The sequence below is a fragment of the Manihot esculenta genome, chromosome 14 (assembly GCF_001659605.2).
Source record: "Manihot esculenta cultivar AM560-2 chromosome 14, M.esculenta_v8, whole genome shotgun sequence".
Taxonomy (NCBI): Eukaryota; Viridiplantae; Streptophyta; class Magnoliopsida; order Malpighiales; family Euphorbiaceae; genus Manihot; species Manihot esculenta.
In genome coordinates, this window is record NC_035174.2 from 4,059,912 (window position 1) to 4,081,030 (window position 21,119).

Consider the following 21,119-nt stretch of genomic DNA (forward strand, 5'->3'; position numbering starts at 1 on the left):
TGCTTTGAATCTGTTCGTTTGACCTCCAATTCCTTGAAAGGGTAATATATATGATTCTCCGGAGGCCTCACAGCAAGTATAGTTTTTCTTTATTTAATTCTAATTTTTGTATCCAGCATTGACCTAGCTCACACAAAGCAGATTTTGGATTTTTGACACCTTTTTTGAAAAATTTTTCTTAACCCATATTAAAGAATCACATCTTCTGTAAAATTTGTTCGCTAGATGGGCTGCAAAAGGTAATTTTCAAGCATGAGGAACCTCAGCAGCAAAATTTCTGGCTGCCACGCGTGATATTCTCATTAATTAATTAGTTCGATGAACTGTAATCAGTAGTTGAAAAGCTAGAGCTGGTCCTAATTGGATTCCTTCAACAAAAACTAGGTTTTATCAACAAACTGTAGCAAGAAGAATTGCTGGATTAATTATAACCAGACCTTGACCTCTTCTCTCTTTTCTTTTTTTTTTTCTTTTTTAGGGTGCTGATAACTTTATATTACATCATTATAATTATTCCTTATGCAGCAGTAGCATGAATGATCACTGTCAAATAAATGTCGTAACCAGTGGGCAAGAAAAGATCGTCAACTCCTCCCATCAACCAACCATATTGGTTTATATTCTATTTGACTTGAAAGTAGCAATGTTTTTCAACCACAATGCATGTCAAAGGCTTGATCAAATTTATTGAGTTATTCGAAGCGTCTTCAGTTAAAAAGTAGCCCCCAATAGGAGCAGACTGATCTCTCACTTTGTTCCACTCTTTATCTCCTTTTTTATTCTTCTACTGATGGAATAAAAACGAAACTCCTGTATCTACCTTGGCTTGGTGGATGCACTGTCGTATGCCAAATTTTAAATAATTATTTAAAATCTTACAGATTATGAGTTTATCAAACAACAATCTGAATTCAATATTCACTAACTCTTTATATATAGATTATATATTATATTAATTTTAAATAATCAACATTTTAAAGTATACTAATATTTGAGTTTTATTATTATTGTTATTATTATATAGGGTTTACATTTTTTTTTAAAAAAATCCGGATGTTCAAAAAATTTTCTCTCTAATTTTAAAATTAGGATGTTAAATTTAATTTTGAAAAAATATGTATATTTTTTTCTTTAAAAATTATTTTTTTCTTATAAAAAAAAGAATGTGTGTGTGTGTGTGTGCGTGTGTGTTGGGGTGTGTCTTTTGCTGTGGTACCGCCCAAGATGCCTCCACTTGGCAGAGGTACCGCTTTGCCTAGTTTCTTTCATGGTGATCTTCTGCAACGTACTAATGTTGGGCTGATAAAAAGAGGCCATACTACAGAAACATATATTCATGCTTCAGCTTAGCCCGCAATATCTTTACACAGCCCCTGAAGCATGCATGCATGCACCTCTTTTCTTATTAGCCAAGTCCTAGCCTCCAGAGTTAATGGAAACCTGCATGCCCAAACCAAAACGTCCTTGGATCTGGATCGTCAATTTGGACTTCAACGTGCCCAAGTTTCCAAGTATAGTCATTATTTAATTAATGTGTTTAATTGAAAGTATAATTTTCAAAAAATTGAGGTTCTCACATATATTTTTTTAAAAAAATAAAAATTTTATAATAATAACTTTATTTTTTACAGAGACTATTAGATAAATTGTAAAAAATTCATCTAATGGTAAACTATAAAAAGTATAAACAATATATTTCATAATCAAAATTCAAAAACAATATATATTATAATTTAATAATAAAATAAAATAATTAAATAAAATCATTTGTATATTTGTATACGTACTTGCACATTTAGTATCTATTCCCTAACAAATTTAAAGATAGTGCTTAATATTTTTTTTCTCATGTTTAAATGTTGAATGAATAGATTATAAAAAATTATTTTTTAGCATTCCAAGACTTAGTCTGGTGAAAAGTGCATCATGTAGTTTTGAAAGATCTAAGATTCGATTCCCTTCAACCCCTATTTCAAAAAAAAATTATTTTTTAATATTTAGCTAAACCCTACTACATCAGTTACCAAATACTAAATCTTAGTTGTTAATTAGTCATTATCATTTTATGATAAAATAATAAGAGTTACTACGTAAGAACCATGAAATTATACTATATTAAGAAAGTCAACGGATTGGATTTGTTGAATTAAGAACACAAAGAAAATTAAGGTAGGTTTCACTCTACAGGAATAAGTATCATCGATTTACAAGTTCCAGCCTGGTGGGTGATTCACACACGCATCAACGTCGTAAGCTGTTAGCTAATACACTTGACTACTTCTACTTTTACAGCCTATACTTTGGCGCGTGCACACGCCGTATATGCATATTAACTATCGAATAATTGAATTTATATAAATTTATAATATAATTATATAATAAAATTATTCAAAATCTCATATATTTATACTATAAATTTATAAAAATTAAATTTAAATAAATAGTTTTAATTTATCATCACATGATTTTAATGTTAAAATGCATATGAATATGATAAAATCCTAGTATTATATCTTTTATATTTGAATTATTTATTATATATAGAATAAATATTTAGGTATTATGTTAATAATTTAATGTTCAATATATTACTAAATCAATGACGTCATTTACTGAGAAATACAGAAACCCAACAATTCTGTCGAAAATCTATACAAGCTCTATCTGTTAGCTTTCGCGGTTTTCTGGTTTTCCCGCTGTCATTATCAACATTAATCAAATCATCTCCTACTAATCGGTCCAGAACTTGACCCCAAACCGAAATCTCAATATCTCACAAATACTATACGTGGCGTGACATTGGTTAGGTTGGGAAAGGAAGTCGGTAACCCACACGTTGACCAATTATCATCTCACAGTCCAATAGACCAATTATCAAATTTCATCTCACCAATCGGCTAGAATCCGACGATTAGAAGGAAGCTGTGACTTTGATGCTGTCGATGGACGTGTGACTTTAATAATCTCACATGACGACGAGACGAGAAGGCTTGGAGCTTTCGCTATCCTACCTGTCACTAGCTAGATTATTGAAAAGGAATGGACCCCGCACTCTTCTTAATTCTCAGCCCTCCGATTCCCAATTCCGATACCTGACAATTTCGGCATTGTTTTCTGATTATTTAACTGCTATCGCTTTCTACCTGCGTAGATAGCGCGTGCTGACCACCAACAAACTAGGCTTTTTTCCTTTCAATGGCACATGTCTCATAAGGATATTTTACTGAATAATAAAGAAATAAAATGTCTTTTTTATTGCAAATCTTAATTATATAGCAGATAAATGGAGAGGGAAAAAAGGCTGAATATCTTAAAATTATCGGGATGAGGATGACTGTTGACAGATATTTCAGATGGTTAGTTAAAAACAAATTTTATCCAAATCAGATTTTTTTTCACTGGCGGGAAAATATGTTTGTTAACCGATGCGCAGGTGACATCCACACGCTCGAAAGTTGCGTCTTAAATCGAACCTCGGCATTTCTAATAGTTACATAATTATTTGTTCATCCACTAGTTCGCATACTATTTGGTCTTTGCTCCGTCGTTACCAGGCACTGCCTATTCATCGCCACTCCTTGCTTCTCTCTCTCTCTCTCTCTCTCTCTCTGTGGGCGCAGACTCTAACCCTAGTATCATTCTTCACTTTCTTTCTGTTCTTTCTTTGAAATCTCTAAAAACGCCTGTAAAGCGCCATGAAAGTTGCAGAAAATGATCCTATCAATGTCTCAAACCAGCTTCTACAGTCTCTTTTGGACGAAGTCGTTCAAGTACAGACTTTTAAAGGTAAATGGGCTCTTATCAGAGGCAAGCTCGCCGATCTCCATACCCAACTCGCCGATTTTACGGACTTCACGGCTTCCACCTGCAACCCACTATGTGTTGACCTCCTTCACTCCATTTCCCAGACTTTAAACGATGCCATATTTTTGGCTAGAAAATGTCAGACTCCTAATTTGACAGAAGGTAAGCTCCGGACACAGAGCGATGTCGATTCCGTTTTAGCCAAGTTGGATCGGCACGTGAAGGACAGTGACATTTTGATTAAAAGTGGGGTTCTTCAAGAACCTGTTGTTTCAGGGGGTTCTTCTTCGAAGAGGGAGGCGGTGCGGGCAGAGTCGAGGAACTTAATTACCCGTTTGCAGATTGGTAGCAACGAGTCGAAGAATTCAGCCATGGACTCCCTCCTCGGGTTGCTCCAACAGGATGATAAGAATGTAATGATAGCTGTGGCACAAGGTGTGGTTCCCGTGCTGCTTCGCTTACTCGATTCGAGCTCTCTGGAGATGAAAGAGAAGACTGTGGCAGCAATTTCGAGGATTTCGATGGTGGATAGCAGCAAGCATGTGTTAATTGCGGAGGGTTTGTTGCTTTTGAATCATTTGGTCCGGATTCTGGAGTCGGGAAGTGGTTTTGCGAAGGAAAAAGCATGCGTAGCCCTTCAAGCTTTAAGCTTTTCTAAAGAAAACGCTAGAGCAATTGGATCTAGAGGAGGAATTTCTTCGCTATTGGAAATTTGCCAGGCGGGCACGCCGGGTTCACAGGCTTTTGCGGCTGGCGTTTTGAGAAATCTTGCTGTTTTCGAAGAAATTAGGGAGAATTTTATAGAAGAGAATGCGGTTTTCGTTCTTATTGGGCTTGCATCTTCCGGGACTGTGTTGGCCCAAGAGAATTCAATCGGTTGTTTATGTAATCTGGTGAAAGAAGATGAGAATTTGAAACTTTTGATTGTGAAGGAAGGGGGCATGGAGTGCTTGAGAAACTTCTGGGATTCAGCTCCTCCTATAAGAAGTCTCGAAGTTGCTGTTGATTTATTAAGGCACCTGGCTTCGAGTCAAGTTATTGCAGAAGTTCTTGTTTCTGATGGGTATATTATCAGGCTTGTGGCAGTGTTAAATTGTGGAGTTTTGGGTGTGAGAATCTCAGCTGCAATAGCTGTATACGAGCTTGGTATCAACACAAAAACAAGAAAGGAAATGGGTGAATGTGGACTAATTACTCCATTGATTAAGATGTTAGATGGTAAAGGTGGGGAAGAGAAAGAAGCAGCAGCAAAGGCATTGTCACAACTTCTGTTATATGCAGGAAACAGGAGGATTTTCAGAAAAGATGAAAGGGGGATAGTGAGTTGTGTTCAGCTATTAGATCCATTAATACAGAATTTGGATAAGAAATACCCTGTTTCAATGTTGGCCTCGCTTGTGCATTCTAAGAAGTGTAGAAAACTAATGATCGCAGCTGGTGGCTGTGTACACTTGAAGAAACTTGTTGAGATGGATGTAGAAGGGGCAAAAAAGCTTTTGGATGGCCTCGGCCGGGGTAAGTTTTGGGGCGTCTTTGCGAGGCCATAGCAACCATAGAATTCTTGAATTGTTTTATCCAAAAACATGGATTCATAGATGATTGTTTCACCTGCATGTATATTATTTGTGTTGAATTTTACTTGATTTTTATTCTCTCTTTTTTGTCCATACAAATCGTTAAGTTGCAGTAGGAGTAAACATTGGTAGATTAATTGGCGTTGGAGAAACTCTTGTAGAGTTGAAACCTTGTTTTGTTGAGCTGACAAGATTGGAGTCCTTGTTTATTATGGTAAACTCAATAATTGCTTGTACTGTTTTGTGTTTAAGACTTAAGACCACACTTGGGCTTTATATATTATTCAATTTTTTGCCCATTTAATCATACATCAACTCTTGGCTGACACATGAATGCGTTGGCTTGTGATTCTTGTATAGAGTTTTATAAAAGGAAAGTGCATGTGGACAATCCATCGTCCATCTCTCAGGAGTCCTGGTGATGATGTATGATTAAAAGGGGGTGCATCTAGTGTCAATTTCATGAAATCCTTTTAAATATTTTTGCAGATAGATATTACAGTGTTATTGCAGATAGAGTAGTGAGATAGGGTCCATGTGAGATTCACATAATAGTGGGTGTTAAGAGCATGTGCACTTGTTTTATGGCATTCTCAGCTCTGCAGTGTCGGCAGTTACTTAAGCATGGAGGCGTTTTAGGACCTACCCATATTTGTTTGCTCTGTCCAGCTGAGTCCTTGCATTATTCAGACTTATTAACTTAATGGTGGAACCTCAAAGGAGATGACAAGTACCAATCACATAAGCTTTTATTGGATTTCTCTATCAATAAATTTTAAGGTAGTAATTGTTTTTGGGATAACTGGAGTTAGACTCGACGTTAGGATTTTGGATACTTTTTTTTTTTTTTCTCATTTTTTTTAAAAGGTTATTCTCGTGATCAATTGTAACTATTGCCACAGCTGCTCCCGTGATGAGAACGGATGTGATTATCCCAATTCAAAATTTTAAAAAATCAAACAAACTTGAGATATTATTGAGTTAGTAGTAATTAAAAGACTCATTTGAGACATCTTCAGTTGATGAGTTTTAATATGAAACTTTAAATTCATTTATTCACACTTCAGAAATTTTGGATCTGATGGCTAATTTTGGTTTGTGTATACGAAAGATTACCAAGGGCCGGGTCCATGTTGAAGAAACGAGAACTGGGCTTTATATACTTAAATTCCATGCAGAACAACAGAAGCAGCCCAAATTAAAACTGATGCCCAATTGATGGATTATATAATTTTGGTGCGAAATTAATTTTTAAGAAATTAATTTTTAAGATATATTTTTTATTTTTTATATATAAAGAATGTTTATTTTTGCTTTTAAAAAAAGAATGCTTATTTTATCACAATGACTTTGGATTATATAGTAATCATAAAATTTGCCATTATTTTCAAAAAACTGCATCGTCCCAAATATTTATCATATAATCAAGCACTCAACTCATTTTTTTTTAAGAGAGGAAGATTTATTTGAAAGTATAACATAATTTTAAAGTGCAATTAGCCTGATATTATACATTTATATAAGCAAATTTAATATAAAGTACTTGTTTGAAAAATAAAAATAATTATTTTGACATAAATATTATGATATTGACAAAATATTTAATTTAATCAATAAGCAAGAAGCGCATTTTATGGTGGCGATGTATGTTTGATTTTAGTCTTCTACTAAAGTAATAAAAAAATAATCTCTATATAATAGAACGAGAATGACAATAATATATAATATAAAATTTATTATAATATACTTCTAGCCGTTAAACAAAATCAAACTAAATAAAGTTTACACTGAAAAACCTAAATTTATTTGTAAAAAAAAAAAATTATTTAGAAGAGAATTGAATTGGTATTCATAAATAGTGTTAAAATAAATTTAAATATAAAAATTAAAATATATAGACTAAATACAAAAATTACTATTCACATTTTCATTAAAAAAAATCATTTTCAATTTGTAATATTATTTTGTTCTAATGTAATAAAAATAATAAAAGTTAATGGGTTGATATATATTATTTTAACTTTGAATTACTAAGTTGTTTTTAAAAAATTTAAGAACAAATAAAATGAGAAATAAAGGGATAAATTACATACATGCTAAAACTATATACAAATGAATTAACAAATTAAATTCAAAGATATTAAAATAATTATTTATTTTGGGTATAATTGATTCCCTCCCTCTGGAGTTTAAACTATAGACTTTCCGCGTTGGAACAACTTCATATCAGTAAGCTAAACGGGTAGTTTCATTCAATATTCATGTACCTTTACGTGTCATAAAAGTAGGTGATGCACTTAATTCTCCAACCAGGGAAATCAATGGGAGTGGACACAACCAAAATTTGAAGAAGAGACACATCGAGGTTCAGCTCCCTTTCGTATTGAATATTTAATTAATTATTACTCACTGCTCTCCAGAATACCAGGACATGAATGACATGCTACTTATAATTTTAAAAATTAAAATACATTATTGTATTAATATTTGTTTATTTTTCTTAATATATATTATTAAATTAGTCAATAAAAAAAAAACTATGGACTATCTTGTTTATTATGGATTGAGATAGGAAGAAGATCTACTTGTGAATTTGCCTGGAGTTGCTTGCAGAATTGACTGTGAGCATCAACAAGAACAGCAAGGCCAAGTAAGAGAGTATCGCAGAAACTGTTCCTGTCTTACAGAATCTGCCAAAGTGGTCGCAGATGGGCATCCAGCCAGAGTGCCTATTCCCATACTTCCCAATGAAACCTTCTGCAGTCGCAGCTGCGCATCCAGCAAGAACCAAGCACATCATCATCTGTCCCAATCAGCACGCAAACAAATTTTTAGGTCAAAATCGATCTTTTTAACGAAAAGGCATAACAGTGATCTACTAATCAAACCCGAGTTTAATTACCAAATCATTCAGGAACATGAAGAAGAAGTGGGCAGGGTTCGAGCCATAACGACAAACAACAAACAGGAAGATCAAGGACAGCGCAGAGAAGGCACACACAACAACATTTGCAAACGCGAAGAACCTGCAATTCAATGGGATTAATGATTCCAAAAGGACAAGAAAAGTTGTATTGGTAATGGTATGCTTGTAATAATTTGTATTTGACCTTAGTTTCTTACCTCAAGGCTGAGGAGTAGTTGTATCTAGCATCAAAGACAAATACGCCAATTTGAGTGGATTCCTTGTTAGTGAGCGTCAGCCAAGCTGCGGCCAATGTGGCTGCAACAGCGAAAATTCTCAAGCAAATCTGAGCAGAAATGGATAGCTTCTGGATTTTGGAGGGCAAGTTTGGTGGGAACTTGTCTTCGCTGTTTTCCATTTTTAGAGACGTTTTTGAAAGAGAAAAGAGAGTAGAAAGCAGGGCTAAGAAACAGGGGGAAGACAGAAGAAAAAGGGTAGAGGAAAAGAGTGTGAGGTTATAGGAGGTATTTATAGAAGAGAGAAGCCAAGAATCTTTGAAGCCCACATTGAAGATGTGATGAAGCTTTTCAAGCTCAAAATGTTGTATTACAATTAGCCAAATGTCTTTGCGGTAAATGCTCTAGACTAGGGTTTAATTTATTTCTATAATGAAAATGTAATCATTATTATTATTATTTTTTTAAAAAAATTTAATACTTCAAAAAAAAGCATTTATTAAAAAAAATTACTTTGGACTTAATTTTTTTTAAAAGCAAAACTATTAATTGTATTAATAAAATTTTATCAAATAAAGAGCCATATAATTTCAAATAGAGATAAAATTATGCCTGATAGATTCTATAATTAAAATATAAGCAGTTAGAATAGCATTACGACGAACCCATCTAACAGAAATATCAGTTCTACAGTCTAATAAAAATTTACAATTATTCAAAATCAAATCTCTATATGAGATAATTTGGCAAAAATACTCTTCAAGTGTTTATCTAAATCCTTGCATAAGATAATTTGATAAAAATACTCCTCATTTTTTCTCTATCATTCAAGCATAAGTCATTAAAGTCTCCCGAATAAAACCACGGAAGAGAGATTTTACGAGATAAAGCTTGAATAAAATTTTAAAATTGACATCGTCGTTACGATTCCGGAAACTCATAATAACTAGTAAATCTCAATTGAACATTACCTTCCGAAACAATCGAATCAATAAAATTTGAAGAAAAGTTAACCACAGAAACAGACCCATTACTCTTCCATATTAATGAAATGCCTCTTCCCAATCTGAGAATGAACCATCAAAATGTAAAAAATTACGAAAAAATTTCATACGAGAACTAAAAACTTTTGTTTCCATAAAAAATAAAATGTCCGATTTATAATTAGGAACTAAATATTTCAATGCATTAACTGTCCGAGAATTGTCGTCATAAATCTGTCAAAGAGATCTGCATATTCTGAAAATTAATTGGATTGTATGTGAAAAACATTCTCACTATACAGAAATCATAAGTGACGATCGGAATATATCTGGAGCTCTTAATAGGGACAACAATATTTTCTGCTTCATCGATAGTCAATTGACACAGATCGTCTTCTATGAAAGGGAGAAAAAGAATTAGATTTAAGGAAGAGAAAAAGTGAGAGATCACAGAGAAAAACTTGTATCAACTTAAAATTTATTTAGACTTAGTTAAGATGTATTTAAAATATATAAATATGAATTATTTAATAAAAATTTACATGAAATTTACACTTATGAGAAATTTCTATAATTTCTATAATGAGAAATACGATATCATATAAAAATGAGTTTTGTATCGATCATTTCCGGTTGACAATGAAATCAATATCATTAATTGCATTTCAACTTCCTTGCCAGCAACTACTAAATATAGTAAAGAGGCCGTGGCCCCTTTTCTTTTTTCAACAAACTTTATTACATGCTAATAAAGATATGCTTATTTTTCTCTTTATCCGTATTAAATTATAAGTATCTTTCTAGAATGTTAATTTATTTATTAATTTATTTATATTTTTAATATACCTTAAAAATTAAAATTTACTAGTTTTAGAAATAATTCAATAACGAAGCAATATAAGTAAAGAATATATTGAAAAAATAATATAAAATTTATTGTTTTTTAACTATATTAACTATTTTTTTAAATTTATATAAAAGAAATAAATAAATTTATTTTTTAAGATGAAGAGAGTATTAGAGTATAATAAAAATTTAAACAATTCCAACATCAAATTTAGCAAAGGAAGAATTATAGAATAAACTGGGAACTTAAAATTACATAATGCTCCCCATAAATTATATAAGAAAAACAAAAGCAAGTATTTCTTATTTAAAAGGAAATGAGAGACATGTAAATATGAAGAAGCATGAGTGAGTTCAAATCTTATGCCATGCACATTAGTTAACTAGGTAGGAAAACAATTGAAAATTAGGCACACCATGTGACTGAATTCGTTAAAATTGAGGTTTACCCATTTTCGTCACCTTCCGTCTCTGTACAGATCAACTTAGATTGCCAACGATTTCATCTCTTTCCTTGAATTTGCAGAATATATATTCATATATGCAAAATTCTTTTGTTAGCTAGAAGACAATGTTGAAAATGGCAAGCAGGACAAGTGAAAGGAGATTGACACGGCTTGTCTTCCATGAGCTTATGATGGAATCTTTGGCAAATGGGGGGTTTCTATCTAACGTGGCTTCTAACTTCCTGTTGTTTAATGTCACTACACTCTTTTAGTTGCCCATCTTATCTTTCTTCTCAGTTTCTCAAGCAATCCTCCTCTCCTTTCTTACTTATCCTTCCTTTCATCAACAAATATACAAAAATTACACAATATACACGTTAATAACTCTTATTAATGTCAGTCATTAAAGAAATAAAACGTTTATTTCTAAATTTTTAAAAATATTACATACATGATATTCAAAATTGAGATATTGATTAAGACAAAAAATACTTTGATCTTCCATCTCACTTTTTGAAAGGATACAAATTACATATATTTGTAAATATAAAATACAATGAAGGAATGAATTTTTTTTTTTTTAAAGCATCACTTTCTATTAATCTTTGTTATTCTTTAAGAAATAATAATAATTAATCTGTTTTTTTTTTCTCAACAATAAATCTAGGTTGTTATAACCATTTTTGTGTCCTTGTATAGGAGCTTTAACATAAAGGATATTCTATACCAACTTTCTTTAGTTATTTATTTACCTAACAAACATCTCTACTTATAATACCCCTCATTTCTTCAACACTACACATTAACCAAAAAAGAAAAAAAAAAGATTTACCCAAATTGCATATTATCGTCAAAAGAGCATATGGATGTATTTGAATTATATAACAAATAAAATTTCTTTCTTCAATTATTTTTATCATAAAAACAATAAATTTCAAAAAGCATAAATAGAAAATAAATTCAAGATATTTGTACATTCATAGTGAAAAGAAAAATCAATCAATCTATCATTAAATGGCAACATATCTTTAGATCTATATTTGCAGTTTTAGTAAAAAAAAAATATATATTCTCTCTATTCCTTAATTATATATTTATTTTCTCTTTTTTTATACTTTCCAAATTATAAGCCATCTCCCTTTTGAAATAGTTGTTTATTTGCTAACTTTCTATATTTCAGTATTTATTATGTATTGTATTAATCCCAAGAAAAGTTACTATTATGGATTATTTAATTTTTAATTAACTAATATGAGTAGAGGGTGTATAGAAAAAGGCTAAATAAAATTAATTGTTTTAACCACATTAACTATTTTTTTTTTAATGTATATGAAAATTTAAAAAAAAATATCTATTTTTGAAAGGGAATGAATAGTATTCGACATAGTATCAAATTTAAATATTTCATCTTCTAAAATGGGGAGATCTCAAAAGACAATCGATAAATGGGGCTATTAACAAATAACTTTTCGATTAACAGTATACATCTTCATCCTAAGTTTACATGTCTAGTGCTGTTATATCGAGAAACATAAACCTAGACAATTATACTCTAAACTCTAGATTTTCATCAACTCCCATGATTTGTTTTGACAACACATAAAGACTAGCTGTTAATCTGTTTATGGTTAAAAAAAAAAAGCTAGTAAGTTGTTTCCCTAGACAGAAAAGAGTTTATGCAATTAGATGAAGATCCTATCTCCTTCCCACAATATTTATAATTTAAGGTTTGTTAATCAAAATCAACAAAACTAATTAATAGTTTTAATTTTAAAAAAAATTATAATAATATATCTAAAATACCCTTTAAATGGTTAAATTTTTTTTCTCTAAAATGACGGTTATTGCGGAAGGGATATAGTACTAATTAAACATGTAGCTTTAATTGCATCCATCTAAAAGGGTTTAGACATTTACAACAGATATTCAATGGTGGATTCACTTCCAAAATGCTAATCAGAGAGCTACAGGTTTCCACGTTGAACAGGGAATAAACATTAATCAGTGACTAATAACCAACCGCAATAACCAGTTCAACTTGTACAAATCACGATAATCCAATAAGGAAATGTCTAAATCATCATACTAGAAGAAGACACCATAAGGGAAGTGGGCAGTGAAGAGGTAAGAGCATGAAAAAGAAACAACTCTTCAATCAGTCCAAAGAGCATATACTTGAATTGTGGCTGGAATTTAAAGTTGTATCCACTTCTTTGGGAACCATTTTAATAAGTAGATAGAAAAGCTCTTCCACGAAAATTGAGCATTTGCAGCTTGCAGGACTCAAGTGTAGGATCAACCAACCATATTTCATAAATAGTAGAAAACTGACTTCCGTAGAACAGGTAAGAAAATAAAGTTCTTATCAGCCAGAAGTAGACCTCCGTTATTAATTACTCTTCCTTTTCCAGTTTATTCCAGGTAGAAGTTACGTTTTGGTATGTCTTTAACTGGTTATATTAATTTTCCATTCCTTTATGTATTCATGTTTCTTAGGATTCACGGTGTTGATTAGAAAAGCATAAGAAAAATCATTTCAAAAAAGAAAAAGAAAAAGAAAAAGAAAGATGATTACAGAACCATAAGCTATATGTAATTTAATAACTCTTCCCTATATCTTTTATTTTGATTCCAAGGTGGTGCTGAAGTTTCTCACAATTATCTCATCAATAATAATAATAACAACAACAACAACAATAAACAATTCAGTCATACTTCTAGAAGCCAAATATCAGTAAAGAAGGCCAAAAGAAAACATGATGATTACCAAATTAAATCATCTGATTTTATATTAAAAAAATGAAAAATATGTACAAATAAAATTTGGGCTTCTGCCCCATCAAAGATGACAGCAAACTGTATGTACAATTCTACAAGAGTTGTACAACCAACTTTAAATTGCGAGGATACCTTTTAAATGTTGAAGTACTTGGGGTCCGATGGATAATCATATTCTACATATAGCTGCAATGTGAATTTGAAAGAATGTTTCATCAGTCAGGATGGCAGTGGAATGTAGCATCCTGAACTTCATCAATAAAAAATTAATGGATGCCTTCAACAATACTGAGGGTTAAGATTCTGATGTTTTCTGGATAGGAGCACAACAATTGATGCCGAAAATGGCTTTCCCTATGTATTACAGGTTTTTTTAGCAAGACCCAGAAGCATAAGTAGTCCTCTTCTTCTTCTTCTTCTCTTCTTTTTTTGTTCTTTTGGTTTTTCTTCCTCAACTCCAGAGTGTTCTTCCTTATAGGGATACCATAAGAGAAAAATGAAGGCTAACTACACTATTTCACCCCTTAACCTGAATGGTTTAACCTATCACACCCATGAACTTTTCGAGAAACCTACTGTAGTGCTTAATTTATAAATTTCATAACAATTAAATAGGATTCTACCCTATTGGAAATGCATTTTATGTACGCGAATATGTGAAAAATGTGAAAAATCTGACAAGTGGCCCTTTTTATGCTGATTGCAATGAATAAAGGAGAAATTATATAGTGCAACCTGTATACCAGAAAGATGAGATGAAAATCCAATTTGAAGTCAATATATGGACAATCTCTCGCTTCAATCTTGTACTATCTCTAATCTCACCTTATGCTCTCTCCCTAACTCAATGCTACCCTCTCTGTCTCTCTCTCCCTCATTCAATTATGTGCTTCCTCTACCCTCTCCCCCCACCCCTCTTTTATGTCTCTGATTCCTCTATCGGTCTCCTGTCTCACCTTGTGAGCTCTCCCCGTCTATGTGTTCTCTCCTCTCACTCTCTGCCAAAATCAAGAAGCTCACAAAAGGTGCAAATCTCACATTCCAACTTACAAAATCACAGAAAACACAAATAGAAAAAAAGGAAGACAAACTATAGCATATCAACATTTAATTGCATTCAGAATCATCACAATTGATCAACAATGAAGAATAACGTTCTCCATTTAACATTTTATTTCACTCAATACTCAAATGGAAGAAAAAAAGGAATCAGAAGAAAGAAATTAGAAAAGAGTAATCCCTAACTACATATTTACACTGAAAGTTGATTTCCCTTTTCATTCTCCAATACCAAAACAGAAAATTAAAATCCCCTTTCCTTTTTTTTTTAACCATTGGTGCATAGATGTCATTGCACCGTTCTTGGGTTTTGGCTTCGAGTATTGCTTCAATATAGATGTTCAATGAAAAATTTTGACAGTTGTGATTTTTGCTACTGGTAAGAGAAATGTCACCAATAAAAAACCAAATGATCTGGATGAGGGAAGGGGACGCCAAAGACAAGAGGAGGAAGAGAAAAGGTTGAGATGGATGGAGAGAGAGAGGAGAGGGAGGCCGTTGCTACTTTAGGTCTGGGCTTGAAATAACTATCATTTTGTAGGGATGATAAAAATTTACATAATTTATGCCACATCAGATGGGTTTATTCATCTTCTTATGCTCCGCATGTATAGAATGCATAGCTGACAACGCAAAATTGTGTTTAATTGTTATGAAATTTACAAATATAGGAGTGTGATAAGTTCCATGAAAAGTTTAGGGTGTGATAAGTTAAAATGCAGACATTTAGCAGCGCAAAATGCATTTGGCAAGAAAAAAGAACCGAGATACTTAAATTTAGCTAGGCTATATCTGGCAGAAACAATTTAAGCTACTCATGAAGCTGGATTGAGCCCTTAAAAGTTAATACAAGGGATAATTACAAAAAAAATATCCTGATTTAACGCATTTTCAAGTAGAATCATATACTTTAATTTGTAACAAAAAGGGTAAAATACTTCCACGCCATTATCAAAGTGAATTTTTTCTGCTAACACTATTGAATGACTGGCAATTTACTTCCTAATATTTAATGAAAACTATATTTTAGTCCCTGTATTTTTAAATTTAGTCTATTAAATTTTGTTTGATTAATAAAATAATTTCTTAATTTAAAATTTATATTTTTAATTGAAATTAATCCCTATATAATAAATTGGTCTCTAAATATTATAATTACTAAGAAGTTCTTATATTTATAAATTAATTTCCTGTTTATTAAATTTTAATATCTTATGTGTAAAAAATAATAAAATAAAAAAAATCTAATATCTTTTTTTTGTCCTATTTAATAGAAAAAATCATTAAGAAGAGAAAAGTTAGACTAGAAATAATTCTTTGGACTTGAATTTAGATGCATATTGTACTAAGATTCTTGATTTAATTTTTATTTTATTAATTTATTTTAAGATATTAAATTTAATACACATGTGAAATTAATTTGCAAAAAATATATAAATACTTATTAGTAAATTATTATAATATTTAGGGACTAATTTATAAGAATATAGAAATGAATTATAACTAAAGGGACTATTTTATTATAAAATAAAACTTTATAACTAAATTTATATATATCTAAACTAAATTGTATGTTCTATAAAATTTTAAGAATTAAAATATAATTTATCCTAATTAAAAATTATTTTTAATTAATTTTTAAGTGTTACATCAGCATTTATTGACAGTGTTAGATAGAAAAGCCTCACTTTGCTAGCGGAGATAAACCTCATGACTGTTCGTGTTACAAATTAAATTATAGGACTCTACTTGAACAAGACACCAAACCACATCATAATTTTTATAATTACCCCTTAATACAATGTCAAAACAAAAGGGCTGAAACAACAAGTCATACATTCGCCATATACCCATTACGCTAGCATCCATTCAGGACAAACAATAAGAAGAAACCATCCAACTATTCCCTCTCTTTTTGTCTATTGGTTCATTATATGAACATGATAATTCAAGCACATACCAAATGCTTGGCCAGAAAATAAGCATCATTCAAAACATTAATAATCAGATAGAAAGCATGCAATTCTAGAGCATGAGTTCTAATGGACACATAAGACTTACCTTTCCTTCATCAGCATCTGAATGGCGCTGTAGGAACACCACCTTCATTTTGCTGTACAAGTAGAAGCGGCGATCCCCTTCTATGTCCACCTTGTTCCTTGCAGGCGCAGATAAAGGGTCAGATTTGCACCTCCGGACTGACCTTGGACTTTTCTTGGGAAAAGGGCACAAAAACCAGAGATGAAGAGCATAACGCAGAACACCGGCTCCAGCAGTGTTTTCATTGGCTTTAGAAGGGCTATATACAGATTTGCTTACAAATGCACTGGTTGAATTTGGAGGACTATTGACCTCCAAACCAATATTTATACATTTACTAACGTGGTTGAGAGATCTTATTGTATGATCAGCATCATCTCCCTTTAAATCGGAAGTCTCCATCCCACAAGTTGAAGAATGATTACTGTCTGGGGTTGAAGATTGCTTGACTTCACTTTTTATGTCATGATCTGTCTTCCTCCCAGTCAGTCCAGACGAGAATAAGGTGATCTTTTGGCGCAAAAATGTGTATTAAAAAATGCATGGGAGGAAACATAAAAGAAGAAAGGAAAGGTCACTTTGGAATCTGAAAAAGTTTCCATTAAATATCAAACAAAAGAAGAAAATAAATTAATACAAAGAAAAAATACAAGATGCTTCATCTCCTAATATGACAATAATCTTCAACCAATTCTCTTTAAAATTTAAATTATGCAATTGATCCATTTCAACATAAAGAAAACACCTTATGCCACATAAAGCATGTGTGCCGAATATTTTAGATTTTTTCCTAAAAATGCCAAAGAATTGCAGAGATCACGCATCTTATGTACAGTCAGACTGAAAAGTGAAAACTAATATGAGCAAGAGATTCATTTAGTCAGGTCTCAGCTACTTGATTCTTGGTTCCTAAAGAGTGCAGATTTCCTTATACTATCCCTCCTTATAAAAAAAGTGCAAAGTGAAAGATGTTAAGAAAATGCTTCTCTTTCACCAGACAAATTTTTCTTCCAAGAAGAAAATCACTGTTCACACTTCATCTATATGTTCCATAGGGAATGAAAGTTATCAAGATTCCAAATGTTAAGAATTTTAATGAAACAAGCAGATGCAAAGAATGGCATAATACGATCATATCACCATCAACTCTTATTGCTGCAGAACATATACCTTAGTCAATCTATAAAGCAAATTTTCTTTAATCTTTCAATGAAACTAAGTTCCACTAGCATAACTTTTCCATTCCTACTTACCTCAGTACCAGCTGGCATGTCACTTAAATCATAGTTGCAAAAGAAAGTGTGAATAGGTGTCTTTTCTGGATTACTAAGAACCTGCCAGAACCAATCCAGCCCATCAGTATGTTTCTTGAGCTAAAGCACCATCAGATAAATTCATGCATAAATGTCATGAAAATGTATAAAACAGCTACTACTGAGTTATGTGCCAAAATTCACCACCTGAATGGCAAATGACATCAAGAAGGAAATTTTTAGTAGCATTGCATAATTTTCTGAATGATAAGATTAAGCCCTGCTCTTAGCTGGTTTTCTTAACCCTTTTTTTAGTTCCTCTTTTCTTGCAGCTCTTCAGTATCCCATTGGACCCATGAGACGAAGACTATTAAGAAATCACTTAATTATGAGTTTCAATATTTTTATCTCCTACAGATGCCAGAAAGCCACAAAAGTACTGACATTTCTTTCTCAAATTTTGATTGGAGTGGAAGGACAACTCAACAGCATACAGGTTTAGAGAAAAAGGAATAAATTACCAACTGTATTTGCCCTTTCATAGGAATCCGCAGCCTGGTTTGTTCTGCCTGTGGATCATCAATGCTTAGGCTCCTTCTCATTTTTTCACTACCTTTATTTGATGGCATATCACCTGCTAGATCTATTGATGCATAGTATAACAAGTAGTTATCACCATCTACACTAGTTACTGTAAAGGGAAGTTTCTGTGACTGTGGTGAGAAATTTCCTCCAGTAACATTAAGAACAGCAAGGAACCCATCAATCCTCTGAATATAAGAAATGATTTAAAAAATGAATTAGAAAAGGTACACACTACTAAATCTATAATTCACTACTTATACCAAATTACTGATAAAAAAATGGAAAGCACCATCTATCACAAGGTACAAGTGCTAACCTGACTAGCTTTACCAGATAATAACCGACCCGATAAAAGGGACTCCTCAAATGAACCAACCAAGGACCTTCTAACAGACAATCCACTGAAAGTTCTACTCAATTTGATACATGGAAGAGTAGGGTTTGAATCCTCACCCCATGATTGCACCACATCAGTAGTAATTTCTGTAGTAATGGCATCAAAATTTTTGCGCAAATTATCAAAATCTTGCAACGATTTATGTACCATCCTAGAGTCATCATGCTTCTGGGAAGATAAACTGCCAGGGAAAGTTCCATCAAGCGACTGTTCTATGTCCTTGAAGGTCAAGTAATCATCTTTTAACTTTTTTGAGACATTGCTGCACAATCCTGCAGAATTTATTCTTTCAGAAAGTTTTGGACCAAGAGGAGACAATGACAGGGGGGATGATCCTGCCTTTTTTACAGGTATTGCAATTGTCCCACTTTGGCACCTTACCTTTGTTGTTTCTCCAGAATTAATAAGTCCAGGCAGTGAAAAAACTTGATTGTGAGAAGTAATCTCTTTGTCATCTAGCATAGGTCTATGAATGAAGAAAATGGAGTTTGCCCCATAATTATCATCCATCAAATTCTTCCACCCTGGAAGATAAGTGGTACACCAGTTTGGAGAATAAAAATTATTAGAGCTGCCGATATGAGCTTTCTTATGCTCTTGTGACGCAGAAACTCTATAATTGTCTTTGCCACTAAAGAAGTTACTCTTGTAAGTGCTGTCACCAATGTCTAGGGAATCGCCATTAAATTGATCTAGGAGCAACACTCCACTCAAAGGAGATAATAACCACTTCCTGACTAGTGACCCAGTGTAGTCAATTGCATCATTTGTGCTACTAACTGCAGTAGACACAGATTCGTTTCCATTAAATAAATTAACAGGAGAATTCAAACCCCTTGATTCAAAACCCATGATCCTAGGAATAACTCTCTGAATATTCTGTCCACTTCTGTGCATTAACCAAACATTCTTATGATCCATAATTGTTTTCTTTTGGATATCCCCAGAAGAAGAGCATTGAAAATCAAACTGCATTCTATTACTGAGATTTACTCCCTGCATCCCACTCAAATCACAACTGCTTACACCAACAATCCGGGGTGGAGAGATCCTGCCACTTCCTCAGCAAAGCTGCCGGAGGAAACTTGAGGCAATCCCATCCCTGGCTAGATTTTAGTATTGTCCTTAAAAAATTAGAAGATTCTCTGTGTTACCGTATCCACACTTGTGCGCTCTTTTCTTAGATCCCAATCAATAAAAAACACCAGAATCCACCGCCATATTTGCAATGAACAGATTGTATTTCAGTCTTCCTATTTTCTGTAACATTAAGAACAAAAAACTTAGAATCTTTACTAGCAGAGGCTGCTAAAATCTATCAATCTAATGAACTCCATCTTAACTACAGTTCTTCCATCCGATTGTGTAGATAAGCTACAACACACAGGATATCCAAACAGAACTTGGAAAAAAACGATGCATTAACCTGGAATAGCATAGAAAATTAAATCAGTTCTACATTACAGCGATACCAAAGCATCAAAATTACGTCTATAGAACACTTCTAATTAAATAGTCCGATAGTAAATCAAACAGCAGAAAATTAGATTCACAACTAAAAAACGATCTATCAGTCACGCATTCTTAAAGTCATACAAATTCTTTGTGAGGATTTGGCTAGCAGTATGGACAGATACAGTAGAACCGAGCTACTCTTCCTTTACAAATGAAAGAAAATTGCAGGAACCAAAAGCTAAGTAAAATGAGACATATATATATACATTTTAGCATCATTAACGCCCTAATAAAGATAAAACACGGACCTAACTGAGCCTATAAAAACCACTGGTTTTCAGTAATCACAAGACGCACCAAGAAGCCCGCAATCATATAAACCAAAGAAATATATTGATACACGTACAGGCCAGGCCTAAAATCCATCAATCGATCAAACCATAATAAAGCAAACTGTTTCAAGCTCGATTAAACCGGAGATTTCTTAAATCTTCTTCTTCTTTCTTCTCTTTGGAGGCTGTTCTCTTCTCTTAAATGCAGTTCCTGGCGTTTCCATGTACGTCTCTCGCTCTCTTTCTATGAAAGTGTAGTGAATTATTATGCGTCTGACTCAATAGTTTTGTAGGCCTAACAAAGGAAGGCAGAGATCAGAGAGCAATTGAGAGTGATCGCTTCCCCATAATTTTCTTCCTACTGTTTTTTACTTCTTTTTTTTTTTTTTTTCCAAGACCACCACTTGTGGCCTCTCTGTCTCCGCA

At 32.6% G+C, this 21,119-nt stretch overlaps 3 protein-coding genes across 9 annotated transcripts; 1 reads left to right on the forward strand and 2 right to left on the reverse strand.

The window, feature by feature from the left end:
• The first annotated feature begins 3,500 nt into the window (after positions 1-3,500).
• LOC110600189 lies at positions 3,501-5,666 on the forward strand. Its single transcript, XM_021736977.2, has one exon. It carries the CDS (start codon positions 3,696-3,698, stop codon positions 5,349-5,351), a length of 1,656 nt encoding a protein of 551 aa, XP_021592669.1. The 5' UTR covers positions 3,501-3,695; the 3' UTR covers positions 5,352-5,666.
• A 2,144-nt stretch (positions 5,667-7,810) lies between these two features.
• On the reverse strand, positions 7,811-8,863 carry LOC110600271 (CASP-like protein 1F1). Its single transcript, XM_021737083.2, has 3 exons — positions 8,502-8,863; positions 8,281-8,404; positions 7,811-8,181 (listed from the first exon to the last, which is right to left on the reverse strand). Exons 1-3 carry the CDS (start codon positions 8,699-8,701, stop codon positions 7,960-7,962), a joined length of 546 nt encoding a protein of 181 aa, XP_021592775.1. The 5' UTR covers positions 8,702-8,863; the 3' UTR covers positions 7,811-7,959.
• A 4,694-nt stretch (positions 8,864-13,557) lies between these two features.
• LOC110599934 lies at positions 13,558-21,119 on the reverse strand. 7 transcript variants are annotated; one of them, XM_043950405.1, is made up of 6 exons: positions 20,768-21,119; positions 18,826-20,166; positions 18,446-18,694; positions 17,925-18,005; positions 16,693-17,199; positions 13,558-13,758 (listed from the first exon to the last, which is right to left on the reverse strand). In XM_043950405.1, the coding sequence occupies exons 2-6, from the start codon at positions 19,906-19,908 to the stop codon at positions 13,708-13,710; spliced, it is 1,971 nt and encodes a 656-aa protein (XP_043806340.1). In that variant the 5' UTR covers positions 19,909-20,166; positions 20,768-21,119; the 3' UTR covers positions 13,558-13,707. The 7 variants fall into 7 exon arrangements, with proteins under 7 accessions (XP_043806340.1, XP_043806338.1, XP_043806339.1 ...); XM_043950403.1 differs by having other exon boundaries at positions 18,826-20,332; XM_043950404.1 differs by having other exon boundaries at positions 20,719-21,119.